General features: G+C 41.9%; 2 gene segments (V, D, J or C); both read left to right on the plus strand.

Annotated features, from left to right (window-relative positions):
* Window positions 1–123: 123 nt before the first annotated feature.
* On the plus strand, window positions 124–2,255 carry LOC139215790 (Ig kappa-b4 chain C region-like). The segment is given in 3 exon segments: window positions 124–132; window positions 436–511; window positions 1,748–2,255. Coding segments are annotated over 3 exon segments (411 nt in total).
* A 4,748-nt stretch (window positions 2,256–7,003) lies between these two features.
* On the plus strand, window positions 7,004–17,242 carry LOC139215791 (Ig kappa-b4 chain C region-like). The segment is given in 5 exon segments: window positions 7,004–7,024; window positions 7,412–7,457; window positions 11,008–11,123; window positions 15,442–15,517; window positions 16,751–17,242. Coding segments are annotated over 5 exon segments (585 nt in total).
* The last annotated feature ends 330 nt before the right edge of the window (window positions 17,243–17,572 follow it).

Raw genomic sequence — 17,572 nt, forward strand, 5'->3', positions numbered from 1 at the left:
TTTGGGGAGGTTGTTTGTGTCAGAGTCAGAGAGCCGTGTCTCTTCTACACTGAGAGGTTTTTGTACGGCGGCTCAATGACTTTGTATCACTGTGGTGGACTTTTGGTGGAGGAACCAGACTGGATGTTGGAAGTAAGTCAAATGCATTTTTTATTTTGGCTGTTTTATTATTATCATGAATTATATTCAACACTGTAGGAAAAAACTAGTGTTCAGTTGCTCAATGAATAATTTTCTGTCAGAGACAAAGTTCACTTCAGAAACAGAAATCAATCAAAAAGTCATTGTAACAAAAAGAATATTGAGACAGTTGATGAATCATTGTTTTGATTGATTGTGTTGTTTCATGCTTTAATGGTAGAACTGCATGCTGAGGGCTTGTAGGTTTAGTTCAGTCTGTCAGAGTCAGAGAGCCGTGTCTCTTTACACTGAGAGGTTTTTGTACGGCGGCTCAATGACTTTGTATCACTGTGGTGGACGTTCGGTGGAGGAACCAGACTGGATATTGGAAGTAAGTCAAATGCTTGGGATTCGTTTTATTTCAGGAGTTATTGTTCTTTTCATTCCCTTCATAATCACCATGAATAGTTAGTTTTCCATAATGATGATTATTTCAAATATTCAAATATTTCGTGCTTGGAGACAAAGTTAATGTTGGCAGAGAGATTTATAAAAACTCGTTCCAGTAAATTTAAAACATTAAGCCTGGAGGTAAATCATTATCTCCAACCTTCACGGTCAAGCCGCATGTTTTGCGTGTTTGTAGGTTTAGTTCAGACAAAGTCAGAGAGCCGTGTCTCTTTACACTGAGAGGTTTTTGTACGGCGGTTCAATGACTTTGTATCACTGTGGTGTACGTTCGGTGGAGGAACCAGACTGGAATTTGGAAGTAAGTTTCTGCACAAATACTAAACTAAATTTCCAAAAGTCATATTCTAAATTCAGTTTTTGTAGGTTTGAGGCAGATAAAAATATCTTGTTTTAATTTTAAGACTTTTAGTATCCATGTTGTGATCTGTCCTGCTTTATCATGGAGGCTGACTCGGAGCAGCTTTACTGAACATTTCTTCAAACATTCCTGTCAAACTGAAATTCAAACAGTGTGGAAAGCGTTGAAGCGATAAAATGTTCATATTAGTGTGAAAATGTTTTGGTCAGTTTTAGTTTATCTTCCACATCATTACTTACTGTTGCTGCAATGTGCTGAAATTCACTTTCTTCCAGTAAAATTGAACAGCATGAAGATAAAGACGGGTATCTGATAATGTGCAAAATCTCTGATCCCTTCGTTGTGTCATATATTGTTTGAAATGGTGAAAATCTGTTCAGTTTGGTGAAGATGACTGAAATCCACATGAAGAACGTTTGGCTGTAGTCCGGTCATTTTCTGTATCTTTCATGTTTCCACTAAATACTTTAAAGTCATTTATAATCAAGGTTTGAGATGATTTTGTTGGCAAAGGTTTAAAATGAGGTCCAACGTTGACATTTAATCTGCAGTGTAGTTTGAGGTGTTTCGGGTCTTTTCTGGATGATGATTCTCTCTGTGCTGATGTGCATGAGAGGCTTCATAAAGGGAAGTGAAACAATGTGTGAGTGAGTGAGTGACTGGTGGAGCAGAAAAACCACCTGACAGAAACTCCTTAAAGGACAAAACCAGCTCTCTCACAGTGAAGGTGTCCAAGTGTCTGGTGGTTGATTGACAGCTGTGTGGTCCCCGTCCTCTAATCTGATTGGTGTCTCCTAGGTGATGTCCGTCCCACCCTGACGGTGCTGCCCCCCTCCGGTGAGGAGCTGGAGAAGGGGAAGGCTACGCTGATGTGTCTGGCCAACAAGGGCTTCCCCTCAGGCTGGAGTCTGGCCTGGAAGGTGGACGGCAGCAGCAGCTTCAGCTGGGAGGAGAGCAGGAGCCCCGGGGTGCTGGAGAAGGACGGCCGCTACAGCTGGAGCAGCACCCTGAGGCTCCCTGCTGACCAGTGGAAGAAGGTGGGCTCTGTGACCTGTGAGGCCACCCAGGGCTCCCAGTCTCCAGTCTCAGAGACACTGATGAGGAACCAGTGTCCCCAGTCCTGAGCTGACCCACTGGGACTCTGCTACTGGTTTTACTCTGCTACTGCTCTCAGTCTGACCTCTGATACACTGTCTTTTTTCTCTCTGTAAATGCTTCAGTATAATTCTCACTTGCTTTATTGTTGACTGATACAGTTGATCATTCAAAACAATAAAAGTCTCATAAAACATTGGTTTTACATTCATGACAGTGATGGATCTTTTTCTTTGCCGTATGTTTCATATTAGGAACATTTGTTAGAATAAAGCATGAGGCCACAATTTTTCTAGTCACTTCTTGATACTTCATAGTTGTTGCAGGTTTGTTTGTCATGACTGAAAATTGGTAACAATCCTCAGAATGATTAAAGTATTTCAATGGAAAACCAACAAATGACTTCATATCACTGAAATCTGCTCCTGATGATGCATTTGTTGTTGGGACTTCATTTGTATGTGATAGTGATAGAAAGTTGGTGATAAATAAAAAGCAGAGTATCATCAGCATAAAGTGAGATTTTAATGCCAGTAATATTTAAATGAAAGGGTTAGTGATTGAACACAAGGCTTAATGACAGAGGATGATGGTCTCTGTATGTAGAAGAGAAAGGAGAACTATTGATCAGCTGTGCCCATGTTTGTTAATAAAAGAATAAAGGCTGAAATGTCGCTGCCTAATAATTACAATCCATCCATTAAATCTACAGTGAGTGGGTTTATCTCAGGGTCAGATCAGTAGTATTTTATTATGTAGACGTCACCTCTGAAAGCTGAGTCAGTGCAGCCTAACAGTGTCTCTGTTTAGCTGTGGTGTCCTACAGCAGGAAGGTGCTGATGTGAAAGGATGAAAGGAGGCCATTTTACAGCAGTCGTACAGGAGTCTGTGCCACATGGTGTCCTGTCTTTGATTCAAAAGCACGGCTGTGATTTGGTCTAAAAAAGTGCCAGATATGAGGCTTTGGTTGCTTACAAAGAAAAAGAAGATGTAAGTGCTTCATTAAGAAAAGTCTTGTGGAAATAGAGGTGTTTGTGTTTAAAAACTATTAGAGCATCATTTTATTGCTCTACAATGAAGGCCAAGTCAGTTTTGTGTGAGTGACTCAGTGAAGTGTATCAGTCTCTGCAGCAGCTTCCAGCTGCAGCAGTCAGTTCAGTTTCTGTTCAGTCTGACTGAGGGAGGTTTTTGTACGACGCTTTTTCACTGTGCGAACGAATACTGACTGTTCACATAGAATTCCCCCATACAGTAATAAACTGCTGCATCTTCAGTCTGGACTCCACTGATGGTCAGAGTGAAGTCAGAGTTTGATCCACTGCCTGTAAAACGATCTGGAATTCCTGATGCTCGAGTGCTAGCGTAGTAAATGAGCAGTTTAGGAGTTTCTCCATCTCTCTGTTGGTACCAGGAGAGATCATCCCCATTAACATCCCGACTGGTCTTACAGCTGATGGTGACGGAGCCTCCCACAGCAGAGCTCACTGCTCCAGGCTGAGTCACTGTGACCTGACCTCTGGACTCTGAGGGCACAGAGACAGAAACATAAAGCAGCGTCACGGTTTAGTCGGCTTCATTTCAGAGGGACGGATGTTGGTAGAGGAGAGGAGTCTGATGCTCTGGACTTTACCTGTGAAGCAGCAGCAGAGGAGAGTCCAGATGAGGACGGAGGTCAGAGTCATGTTTGTGATGAGGAGGATTTCTGTGGCTTCTGTTGTTGTGAAGGACGGCTGTCAGTCATCCAGTGTTCAACTCTCAGGACTATAAACTCTCCCAGAGCAGTGGAGCATGGTGCTGCTGATGCAAAGTGGCTCTCTATGGAAATGCTCCCACTGACCCCAACAGGGACATGGATTACTCTGATGATGCTGTTTATCAATGGATCAATCAGTTTATCAGAGTATTGATTAGTTTTCAGTATAAATTCTAAATTTAGCTTTATTCTTCGGAACAAATTTATTTTCTAAATGTGTCTTATCTTATTTTGTTATTAGAGAAAAACACATCAGATTAAAGTCTGTGATTCTTTGAGGAAATATTGAAATCAGAGACGAGTTTTTGTGACTTTGTTTATGTTTCAGTAGAAATACATTTTTCTGCTGTTAACTATAAATTAATATAATTATAGTGATTCTTGAATGAGTCACATTATGTCCTCGAACCGACTGAACTCTTCACTTAAACATTTTGCTGAACTGAAAATCAAACTTTAACAGTTTTCAGATAAACTTGTCTCAGAGGTTTCACCTGATGTTTCTCAAAGATTTGAATCTTTCACACACTGTGTGTCACAAATGAACATCTTAAAACATTACCGTCACATTTAACCACCGAGCTGTGTGAGCGGGTTTGATTTGATGACTTTTAACATGTAATCCAACAAGGTTCACTTTAAACGAGTAAAACAAACAGATCTTGTTGGTCTTTTCTGTAGTTTAGAAGAAACCTTTAAGGTATTGTGAAACAAAGAACACCTGACATTTTATCAGACCAGGTTATTTCATCATCTTTTCATGTCCAAACTCAGACGTAGCTTGGTGACTAAACAGTTTAACTTTTTAACTTTAGTACTGAGACCTCACGGTCCAGCAGTGATGCCTGTCTGTTGCCATGGTTACTGGGCTCAGAGGAGGAAGTGAAACACCGAGCAGCGCTTTCATCCAAACTGTCCGGGTCTCTAAATTTCCTCCACGTGTCTCTCTGCAGCGGGTGGAGTCGCCCCCACCCTGAGCGTGCTGCCCCCCTCCAGTGAGGAGCTGCAGCAGGGGAAGGACAGACCAGGGTCCCCAGTCCTGAGCTCACCCACTGGGACTCTGCTGCTGGTTTCACTCTGCTGCTGCTCTCAGGCTGCACTTTCTCTCCCTCTCTCGCTCTTTAATGACATGTTTCATTGAAGTTTTTAAAGTGTTGTTGCTTGATATCATTTTGATAATTTCACAACAATAAAGACCATTTCATCAAATCAGGGGTTTTCATCTGTGTTATTGTGAAAGTAACACATGGAGGTGTCTTAATAGTTCCATTAAATCCCAAAAGAATGAACTCAAGTGAGTTTACAGTTTTGGAAAAGTCTGGAGAAAAGAAAGAACGAGTTCATTCTGTGTTTAATACACTTGATGGTACGAGAACATGCAGCCCAGACATGATAGAAGTAAATTCCTTAAAGCTTTTGTGACTACAGACACCGCTTCTGATCAATTATTACAAATCAGTTTTTTTTTGTGAACAAAGCTGATTGTTAAAATGTCTGAAGGAAAATCAGACCTTTCATGTTGAAACGGTTTTATAAATGTCCAGAAAAGTGTAATGAATCCGATGAAAGTAAAAATGTGAGGAAAATGTATTGTATTTGTTCAATGAAGTAGAAGATAATCAACTAATCAATAATCAATATAAAATAGAACAAAAGCAAAACAAACTCTTGTTAATGTTGCTGCCTGTATTAACTCATCTACATTTCAACTCAGCTACAACAGATGTAGTTTGATCAGACTTTAAATATATTATTTAACAGCCTGTTCCAGTAAAATGACCATTTTAACGTACTTTACTTTAAATAGTGTTTCCTGGCAGTATTCTGTCATAAAGGACGTCACTGTCTGTCAAACTTCTTTAGTGTCTGTGTTTCTCTGCAGCTTCTCTGTGAGATCAGTTCCTCTTTAGCTGAGGGAGGTTTTTGTACGGCGTTGTATCACTGTGTGAGCGGGAAGCTGTTATGCTGCTGACAGTAATAAACTCCTGCATCTTCAGTCTGGACTCTGCTGATGGTCAGAGTGAAGTCGGTGTGATGGGCTGTTGCACTAAAACGGTCAGAAACTCCTGACTGACGATTTGTAGTGTCTTCAATCAGGAGTTTAGGAGCTTCACCAGCTTTCTGAAGGTACCAGTCAATGTCGTCACCTATATTTGTACTGGATTTACATCTGATAGAGACAGTCTGTCCTGGAACAGCAGACTGAGATTCAGGAGACTGAGTCACAATAATTTCTGCTGATGAATCTGGAAAACATGAAAAAGAGGAGAAGGGTTATTGAGACAAATCCAGCCTGGAGGAAGATGATCAACATCCAAACAGAAGAGAATCAAATGTTTAACATGGAGAACAGATGGAAGAAGGTCAATGCTGCTTGTTTCAGTGATTCTCCATCATAGCAGAGCATCATTGTGGTGAACCTGGCTGCACCCTGAAGCAAAGTTTCCAGAAGAGAGTCTCACCCTGAACAAGGAGCCCCAGGGTGGCCAGCAGTAGAGTCAGTGACATCATCATCGTGCTGCCGGCGTGTCAGCGTCTCTGAAAGGTCTGAACAGCCACCGATCAACACTGGTCTCTTAACGGCCGGGAGCAGAGAGGCAGGACACACATGCAAACACACAGAGTCAGTGAACTGTAGCCGTCCTCAACATATCATGGAGTTTCCCCTCAGAGCTCAGAGCAGATTAGCATATTTACATGTAGAGGAGAATGAAAAGTGTGGTGCTAAACTGATCCAGTGGTTCATGGACAGGTTTGTTCTCTCTGTCCAGTCTGTTAACATGGTCTTTTTCCACAATGACTAGTTAGATTCATATCAATAATGATTTGACAGCTTTAGGTGTTTTCATACGGAGGTTTGACCAAGTAAAGTGGTGATGAGTCATGAGGGGATGCTGAGGCCGAGGATCTCACACAGCGTGCTGGACAGAGTCCAACCAGAAGTTTTGGACATTTGGGCAGAACCAGAAAACACTGAAGTCCTCATCAGTCACAGCTGGACACATTCTTTGCCTCCAGTCCATGTGCTAACAGCTGTGAGCAGTAATGTGAGTTTCCTGAAGGTCTTCATGCTGCACTTCTCCTCCATGTTGACTGAAAAGTTCAGATTCTACAGTCGTCACCTTTTCTCCACAAGGTCCATTCAGTAGCTGCTCTGGAGCTTTGGGCCAAAGCGCATGATTTTCCTCAGCAGATGGAGTCCCATGATGGTTCAGATGAGCGGGAATGTGATCAACTAAATGACAACTAGGTGATCCATCTGCCGGGGAAGATCATGTGATGTGACTGAAAGCTCCACAACAGCTAGTAGATGGATGTTGTGCAGATATCGTTTTGTTGTTTCAAAGGTGGAAAATGAACTTTCAGTCTCAGTGTATTTGTTGGGTTTTTGTGTTGAATGTAAAATAAAATGTGTTGTTGTAAATTCTTTGGTGCATCACTGACGTCTTTTTTCTTTTTATGATTCCACTTGATATCTGTCTTTTCTTTGCTTACTATGGGTTCATACATCTAAAGTAACATCTTGTGACTGGAGAGGTGGACAGGTGTTTCTCTGGGCCAGCATTGATGGTGAAGCTGATGCTGATCAGTGTCTTCATGTTTTCCTTGAACAGGTTACAGTTGAGATCGCTGTGGCCCAGGATGAGGCTGGGATCAAAGGTCATGACCTAGACTGTCCCAGGTTGACACCTTTTGATTGATTGGCAGATCAGATAAGAACATGGGATAATAATGTGATGTGAATGGATGGTGATAAACTGTGATGGAGGAACTAATTTAATTTGCACAAAGATTTTCTGTCATTGATCTTGTTTTGATTCACGTTTACTGGTGTTAAAGCAGCAGTGGTGAAATGTTCACTCTGCTTGATGAAAGTGTGTGTGTGTGTGTGTGTGTGTGTGTGTGTGTGTGAGTGACTCAGTGAAGTGTATCAGTCTCTGCAGCAGCTTCCAGCTGCAGCAGTCAGTTCAGTTTCTGTTTAGTCTGACTGAGGGAGGTTTTTGTACGACGCTTTTTCACTGTGTGAACGACCACTGACTGTTCACATAGAATTGCCCCAGACAGTAATAAACTGCTGCATCTTCAGTCTGGACTCCACTGATGGTCAGAGTGAAGTCAGAGTTTGATCCACTGCCTGTAAAACGATCTGGAATCCCTGATTCTCGAGTGCGAGTAGTGTGAATAAGCAGTTTAGGAGTTTCTCCATCTTTCTGTTGGTACCAGGAGAGATCTTCCCCATCATCTACCCTGTGACTGGTCTTACAGCTGATGGTGACGGAGCCTCCCACAGCAGAGCTCACTGCTCCAGGCTGAGTCGCTGTGTACTGACCTCTGGACTCTGAGGGCACAGAGACAGAAACATAAAGCAGCGTCACGGTTTAGTCGGCTTCATTTCAGAGGGACGGATGTTGATGGAGGAGAGGAGTCTGATGCTCTGGACTTTACCTGTGAAGCAGCAGCAGAGGAGAGTCCAGATGAGGACGGAGGTCAGAGTCATGTTTGTGATGAGGAGGATTTCTGTGGCTTCTGTTGTTGTGAAGGACGGCTGTCAGTCATCCAGTGTTCAACTCTCAGGACTATAAACTCTCCCAGAGCAGTGGAGCATGGTGCTGCTGATGCAAAGTGGCCCTCTATGGAAATGCTTTGACCCCAACAGGGACCTCAGGATCAGCCAATTCATCAGTCTATTGATTAGAAGTTATTTAACACCAGTTTTGTAGGATGTTGGCTCTGTGCTTGTGGAGGATTTTTAAAGACGTTTTTGTTTATAGAAAATGAATCTCAGTTCCCTTTAAAATATATGTGTATGAAATAAAAATATACAGTCTATAAACCGTTGGCTCTGTGTTATTGGCATTTTTCATTTTTTAAGTATTTTAATGGAAAACCAACAAATGACTTCATATCACTGAAATCTGCTCCTGATGATGCATTTGTTGTTGGGACTTCATTTGTATGTGATAGTGATAGAAAGTTGGTGATAAATAAAAAGCAGAGTATCATCAGCATAAAGTGAGATTTTAATGTCAGTAATATTTAAATGCAAGAGTTAATGATTGAACACAAGGCTTAATGACAGAGAGGATGATGGTCTCTGTATGTAGAAGAGAAAGGAGAACTATTGATCAGCTGTGCCCATGTTTGTTAATAAAAGAACAAATGCTGAAATGTTGCTGCCTTAATAATTACAATCCATCCATTAAATCTACAGTGAGTGGGTTTATCTCAGGGTCAGATCAGTAGTATTTTATTAAGTAGACGTCACCTCTGAAAGCTGAGTCAGTGCAGCCTAACAGTGTCTCTGTTTAGCTGTGGTGTCCTACAGCAGGAAGGTGCTGATGTGAAAGGATGAAAGGAGGCCATTTTACAGCAGTCGTACAGGAGTCTGTGCCACATGGTGTCCTGTCTTTGATTCAAAAGCACGGCTGTGATTTGGTCTAAAAAAGTGCCAGATATGAGGCTTTAGTTGCTTACAAAGAAAAAGAAGATGTAAGCGCTTCATTAAGAAAAGTCTTGTGGAAATAGAGGTATTTGTGTTTAAAAACTATTAGAGCATCATTTTATTGCTCTACAATGAAGGCCAAGTCAGTTTTGTGTGACTGACTCAGTGAAGTGTATCAGTCTCTGCAGCAGCTTCCAGCTGCAGCAGTCAGTTCAGTTTCTGTTCAGTCTGACTGAGGGAGGTTTTTGTACGACGCTTTTTCACTGTGTGAACGACCACTGACTGTTCACATAGAAATACCCCAGACAGTAATAAACTGCTGCATCTTCAGTCTGGACTCCACTGATGGTCAGAGTGAAGTCAGAGTTTGATCCACTGCCTGTAAAACGACCTGGAATTCCTGATTCTCGAGTGCTAGCACGGTAAATGAGCAGTTTAGGAGTTTCTCCATCTCTCTGTTGGTACCAGGATAAATAGTTCCCATTAACATCCCGACTGGTCTTACAGCTGATGGTGACGGAGCCTCCCACAGCAGAGCTCACTGCTCCAGGCTGAGTCACTGTGTACTGACCTCTGGACTCTGAGGGCACAGAGACAGAAACATAAAGCAGCGTCACGGTTTAGTCGGCTTCATTTCAGAGGGACGGATGTTGGTAGAGGAGAGGAGTCTGATGCTCTGGACTTTACCTGTGAAGCAGCAGCAGAGGAGAGTCCAGATGAGGACGGAGGTCAGAGTCATGTTTGTGATGAGGAGGATTTCTGTGGCTTCTGTTGTTGTGAAGGACGGCTGTCAGTCATCCAGTGTTCAACTCTCAGGACTATAAACTCTCCCAGAGCAGTGGAGCATGGTGCTGCTGATGCAAAGTGGCTCTCTATGGAAATGCTCCCACTGACCCCAACAGGGACATGGTTTACTCTGATGATGCTGTTTATCAATGGATCAATCAGTTTATCAGAGTATTGATTAGTTTTAAATATAAATCCTAAAAGAATTTAACTTTATTCTTCAAGACAAATTTATTTTCTAAATGTGTCTCATCTTATTCTGTTACTAGAGAAAAACACATCAGATTAAAGTCTGTGATTCTTTGAGGAAATATTGAAATCAGAGACGAGTTTTTGTGACTTTGTTTATGTTTCAGTAGAAATACATTTTTCTGCTTTTAACTATAAATTAATATAATTATAGTGATTCTTGAATGAGTCACATTATGTCCTCAAACCGACTGAACTCTTCACTTAAACATTTTGCTGAACTGAAAATCAAACTTTAACAGTTTTCAGATAAACTTGTCTCAGAGGTTTCACCTGATGTTTCTCAAAGATTTGAATCTTTCACACACTGTGTGTCACAAATGAACATCTTAAAACATTACCGTCACATTTAACCACCGAGCTGTGTGAGCGGGTTTGATTTGATGACTTTTAACATGTAATCCAACAAGGTTCACTTTAAACGAGTAAAACAAACAGATCTTGTTGGTCTTTTCTGTAGTTTAGAAGAAACCATTAAGGTATTGTGAAACAAAGAACACCTGACATTTTATCAGACCAGGTTATTTCATCATCTTTTCATGTCCAAACTCAGACGTAGCTTGGTGACTAAACAGTTTAACTTTTTAACTTTAGTACTGAGACCTCACGGTCCAGCAGTGATGCCTGCCTGTTGCCATGGTTACTGAGCTCAGAGGAGGAAGTGAAACACCGAGCAGCGCTTTCATCCAAACTGTCCGGGTCTCTAAATTTCCTCCACGTGTCTCTCTGCAGCGGGTGGAGTCGCCCCCACCCTGAGCGTGCTGCCCCCCTCCAGTGAGGAGCTGCAGCAGGGGAAGGACAGACCAGGGTCCCCAGTCCTGAGCTCACCCACTGGGACTCTGCTGCTGGTTTCACTCTGCTGCTGCTCTCAGGCTGCACTTTCTCTCCCTCTCTCGCTCTTTAATGACATGTTTCATTGAAGTTTTTAAAGTGTTGTTGCTTGATATCATTTTGATAATTTCACAACAAGAAAGACCATTTCATCAAATCAGGGGTTTTCATCTGTGTTATTGTGAAAGTAACACATGGAGGTGTCTTAATAGTTCCATTAAATCCCAAAAGAATGAACTCAAGTGAGTTTACAGTTTTGGAAAAGTCTGGAGAAAAGAAAGAACGAGTTCATTCTGTGTTTAATACACTTGATGGTACGAGAACATGCAGCCCAGACATGATAGAAGTAAATTCCTTAAAGCTTTTGTGACTACAGACACCGCTTCTGATCAATTATTACAAATCAGTTTTTTTTTGTGAACAAAGCTGATTGTTAAAATGTCTGAAGGAAAATCAGACCTCTCATGTTGAAACGGTTTTATAAATGTCCAGAAAAGTGTGATGAATCAGATGAAAGTAGAAAGTCTGAGGAGAATTGATTGTATTTGTTCAATGAAGTAGAAGATAATCAACTAATCAATAATCAATATAAAATAGAACAAAAGCAAAACAAACTCTTGTTAATGTTGCTGCCTGTATTAACTCATCTACATTTCAACTCAGCTACAACAGATGTAGTTTGATCAGACTTTAAATATATTATTTAACAGCCTGTTCCAGTAAAATGACCATTTTAACGTACTTTACTTTAAATAGTGTTTCCTGGCAGTATTCTGTCATAAAGGACGTCACTGTCTGTCAAACTTCTTTAGTGTCTGTGTTTCTCTGCAGCTTCTCTGTGAGATCAGTTCCTCTTTAGCTGAGAGAGGTTTTTGTACGGTGTTGTATCACTGTGTGAACGGGCGGCTGTTATGCTGCTGACAGTAATAAACTCCTTCATCTTCAGTCTGGACTCTGCTGATGGTCAGAGTGAAGTCGGTCTGATGGGCTGTTGCACTAAAACGGTCAGAAACTCCTGACTGACGTGCTGTAGTGTCATAAATCAGGAGTTTAGGAGCTTCACCAGCTTTCTGAAGGTACCAGTTCATGTCATCACCTATATTTGTACTGGATTTACATCTGATAGAGACAGTCTGTCCTAGAACAGCAGACTGAGATTCAGGAGACTGAGTCACGATAATTTCTGCTGATGAATCTGGAAAACATGAAAAAGAGGAGAAGGGTTATTGAGACAAATCCAGCCTGGAGGAAGATGATCAACATCCAAACAGAAGAGAATCAAATGTTTAACATGGAGAACAGATGGAAGAAGGTCAATGCTGCTTGTTTCAGTGATTCTCCATCATAGCAGAGCATCATTGTGGTGAACCTGGCTGCACCCTGAAGCAAAGTTTCCAGAAGAGAGTCTCACCCTGAACAAGGAGCCCCAGGGTGGCCAGCAGTAGAGTCAGTGACATCATCATCGTGCTGCCGGCGTGTCAGCGACTCTGAAAGGTCTGAACAGCCACCGATCAACACTGGTCTCTTAACGGCCGGGAGCAGAGAGGCAGGACACACATGCAAACACACAGAGTCAGTGAACTGTAGCCGTCCTCAACATATCATGGAGTTTCCCCTCAGAGCTCAGAGCAGATTAGCATATTTACATGTAGAGGAGAATGAAAAGTGTGGTGCTAAACTGATCCAGTGGTTCATGGACAGGTTTGTTCTCTCTGTCCAGTCTGTTAACATGGTCTTTTTCCACAATGACTAGTTAGATTCATATCAATAATGATTTGACAGCTTTAGGTGTTTTCATACGGAGGTTTGACCAAGTAAAGTGGTGATGAGTCATGAGGGGATGCTGAGGCCGAGGATCTCACACAGCGTGCTGGACAGAGTCCAACCAGAAGTTTTGGACATTTGGGCAGAACCAGAAAACACTGAAGTCCTCATCAGTCACAGCTGGACACATTCTTTGCCTCCAGTCCATGTGCTAACAGCTGTGAGCAGTAATGTGAGTTTCCTGAAGGTCTTCATGCTGCACTTCTCCTCCATGTTGACTGAAAAGTTCAGATTCTACAGTCGTCACCTTTTCTCCACAAGGTCTATTCAGTAGCTGCTCTGGAGCTTTGGGCCAAAGCGCATGATTTTCCTCAGCAGATGGAGTCCCATGATGGTTCAGATGAGCGGGAATGTGATCAACTAAATGACAACTAGGTGATCCATCTGCCGGGGAAGATCATGTGATGTGACTGAAAGCTCCACAACAGCTAGTAGATGGATGTTGTGCAGATATCGTTTTGTTGTTTCAAAGGTGGAAAATGAACTTTCAGTCTCAGTGTATTTGTTGGGTTTTTGTGTTGAATGTAAAATAAAATGTGTTGTTGTAAATTCTTTGGTGCATCACTGACGTCTTTTTTCTTTTTATGATTCCACTTGATATCTGTCGTTTCTTTGCTTACTATGGGTTCATACATCTAAAGTAACATCTTGTGACTGGAGAGGTGGACAGGTGTTTCTCTGGGCCAGCATTGATGGTGAAGCTGATGCTGATCAGTGTCTTCATGTTTTCCTTGAACAGGTTACAGTTGAGATCGCTGTGGCCCAGGATGAGGCTGGGATCAAAGGTCATGACCTAGACTGTCCCAGGTTGACACCTTTTGATTGATTGGCAGATCAGATAAGAACATGGGACAATAATGTGATGTGAATGGATGGTGATAAACTGTGATGGAGGAACTAATTTAATTTGCACAAAGATTTTCTGTCATTGATCTTGTTTTGATTCACGTTTACTGGTGTTAAAGCAGCAGTGGTGAAATGTTCACTCTGCTTGATGAAAGTGTGTGTGTGTGTGTGTGTGTGTGTGTGTGTGTGTGTGTGTGTGTGTGTGTGTGTGTGTGTGTGTGTGTGTGTGTGTGTGTGTGAGTGACTCAGTGAAGTGTATCAGTCTCTGCAGCAGCTTCCAGCTGCAGCAGTCAGTTCAGTTTCTGTTCAGTCTGACTGAGGGAGGTTTTTGTACGACGCTTTTTCACTGTGTGAACGAATGCTGACTGTTCACATAGAAATACCCCAGACAGTAATAAACTGCTGCATCTTCAGTCTGGACTCCACTGATGGTCAGAGTGAAGTCAGAGTTTGATCCACTGCCTGTAAAACGATCTGGAGTTCCTGATGCTCGTCTGTTAGCAGCATAAATGAGCAATTTAGGAGTTTCTCCATCTCTCTGTTGGTACCAGGCTAAGGCGTGATTGCTGCTCCAAGTATGAACATCCCGACTGGTCTTACAGCTGATGGTGACGGAGCCTCCCACAGCAGAGCTCACTGCTCCAGGCTGAGTCACTGTGTACTGACCTCTGGACTCTGAGGGCACAGAGACAGAAACATAAAGCAGCGTCACGGTTTAGTCGGCTTCATTTCAGAGGGACGGATGTTGGTAGAGGAGAGGAGTCTGATGCTCTGGACTTTACCTGTGAAGCAGCAGCAGAGGAGAGTCCAGATGAGGACGGAGGTCAGAGTCATGTTTGTGATGAGGAGGATTTCTGTGGCTTCTGTTGTTGTGAAGGACGGCTGTCAGTCATCCAGTGTTCAACTCTCAGGACTATAAACTCTCCCAGAGCAGTGGAGCATGGTGCTGCTGATGCAAAGTGGCTCTCTATGGAAATGCTCCCACTGACCCCAACAGGGACTTCAGGATCAGTCAATTCATCATTCATCTATTGATTAGAAGTTATTGAACACCAGTTTTGTAGGATGTTGGCTCTGTGCTTGTGGAGGATTTTTAAAGACATTTTTGTTTATAGAAAATTTATCGAAGTTCCCTTTAAAATATGTGTGTATGAAATAAAAATATACAGTCTATAAACCGGTGGCTCTGTGTTTTTTAATCTGACAATATTCTACAATGACAAACTATTTTTGGGGAGGTTGTTTGTGTCAGAGTCAGAGAGCCGTGTCTCTTCTACACTGAGAGGTTTTTGTACGGCGGCTCAATGACTTTGTATCACTGTGGTGGACTTTTGGTGGAGGAACCAGACTGGATGTTGGAAGTAAGTCAAATGCATTTTTTTATTTTGGCTGTTTTATTATCATTATGAATTATATTCAACACTGTAGGAAAAAACTGGTGTTCAGTTGCTCAATGAATAATTTTCTGTCAGAGACAAAGTTCACTTCAGAAACAGAAATCAATCAAAAAGTCACTGTAACAAAAAGAATATTGAGACAGTTGATGAATCATTGTTTTGATTGATTGTGTTGTTTCATGCTTTAATGGTAGAACTGCATGCTGAGGGCTTGTAGGTTTAGTTCAGTCTGTCAGAGTCAGAGAGCCGTGTCTCTTTACACTGAGAGGTTTTTGTACGGCGGCTCAATGACTTTGTATCACTGTGGTACACGTTCGGTGGAGGAACCAGACTGGATATTGGAAGTAAGTCAAATGCTTGGGATTCGTTTTATTTCAGGAGTTATTGTTCTTTTCATTCCCTTCATAATCACCATGAATAGTTGGTTTTCCATAATGATGATTATTTTTGTTGAAATATTTTGTGCTTGGAAACAAAGTTAATGTCGACAGAGAGATTTATAAAAGCTTGTTCCAGTGAATTTAAAACATTAAGCCTGGAGATAAATCATTATTTCCAACCTTCATGGTCAAGCCGCATGTTTTGCGTGTTTGTAGGTTTAGTTCAGACAAAGTCAGAGAGCCGTGTCTCTTTACACTGAGAGGTTTTTGTACGGCGGTTCAATGACTTTGTATCACTGTGGTGTACGTTCGGTGGAGGAACCAGACTGGAATTTGGAAGTAAGTTTCTGCACAAATACTAAACTAAATTTCCAAAAGTCATATTCTAAATTCAGTTTTTGTAGGTTTGAGGCAGATAAAAATATCTTGTTTTAATTTTAAGACTTTTAGTATCCATGTTGTGATCTGTCCTGCTTTATCATGGAGGCTGACTCGGAGCAGCTTTACTGAACATTTCTTCAAACATTCCTGTCAAACTGAAATTCAAACAGTGTAGAAAGTGTTGAAGCGATAAAATGTTCATATTAGTGTGAAAATGTTTTGGTCAGTTTTAGTTTATCTTCCACATCATTACTTACTGTTGCTGCAATGTGCTGAAATTCACTTTCTTCCAGTAAAATTGAACAACATGAAGATAAAGACGGGTATCTGATAATGTGCAAAATCTCTGATCCCTTCGTTGTGTCATATATTGTTTGAAATGGTGAAAATCTGTTCAGTTTGGTGAAGATGACTGAAATCCACATGAAGAACGTTTGGCTGTAGTCCGGTCATTTTCTGTATCTTTCATGTTTCCACTAAATACTTTAAAGTCATTTATAATCAAGGTTTGAGATGATTTTGTTGGCAATGGTTTAAAATGAGGTCCAACGTTGACATTTAATCTGCAGTGTAGTTTGAGGTGTTTCGGGTCTTTTCTGGATGATGATTCTCTCTGTGCTGATGTGCATGAGAGGCTTCATAAAGGGAAGTGAAACAATGTGTGAGTGAGTGAGTGACTGGTGGAGCAGAAAAACCACCTGACAGAAACTCCTTAAAGGACAAAATCAGCTCTCTCACAGTGAAGGTGTCCAAGTGTGTGGTGGTTGATTGACAGCTGTGTGGTCCCCGTCCTCTAATCTGATTGGTGTCTCCTAGGTGATGTCCGTCCCACCCTGACGGTGCTGCCCCCCTCCGGTGAGGAGCTGGAGAAGGGGAAGGCCACGCTCATGTGTCTGGCCAACAAGGGCTTCCCCTCAGGCTGGAGTCTGGCCTGGAAGGTGGACGGCAGCAGCAGCTTCAGCTGGGAGGAGAGCAGGAGCCCCGGGGTGCTGGAGAAGGACGGCCGCTACAGCTGGAGCAGCACCCTGAGTTTCCCTGCTGACCAGTGGAAGAAGGTGGGCTCTGTGACCTGTGAGGCCACCCAGGGCTCCCAGTCTAAAGTCTCAGAGACACTGATGAGGAACCAGTGTCCCCAGTCCTGAGCTGACCCACTGGGACTCTGCTCTGGTTTTACTCTGCTACTGCTCTCAGTCTGACCTCTGATACACTGTCTTTTTTCTCTCTGTAAATGCTTCAGTATAATTCTCACTTGCTTTATTGTTGACTGATACAGTTGATCATTCAAAACAATAAAAGTCTCATAAAACATTGGTTTTACATTCATGACAGTGATGGATCTTTTTCTTTGCCGTATGTTTCATATTAGGAACATTTGTTAGAATAAAGTACGAGGCCACAATTTTTCTAGTCACTTCTTGATACTTCGTAGTTGTTGCAGGTTTGTTTGTTACGACTGAAAATTGGTAACAATCCTCATAATGATTAAAATATTTCAATGGAAAACCAACAAATGACTTCATATCACTGAAATCTGCTCCTGATGATGCATTTGTTGTTGGGACTTCATTTGTATGTGATAGTGATAGAAAGTTGGTGATAAATAAAAAGCAGAGTATCATCAGCATAAAGTGAGATTTT

The sequence above is a fragment of the Pempheris klunzingeri genome, chromosome 16, assembly GCF_042242105.1.
Source record: "Pempheris klunzingeri isolate RE-2024b chromosome 16, fPemKlu1.hap1, whole genome shotgun sequence".
NCBI classification, from domain to species: domain Eukaryota; kingdom Metazoa; phylum Chordata; class Actinopteri; order Acropomatiformes; family Pempheridae; genus Pempheris; species Pempheris klunzingeri.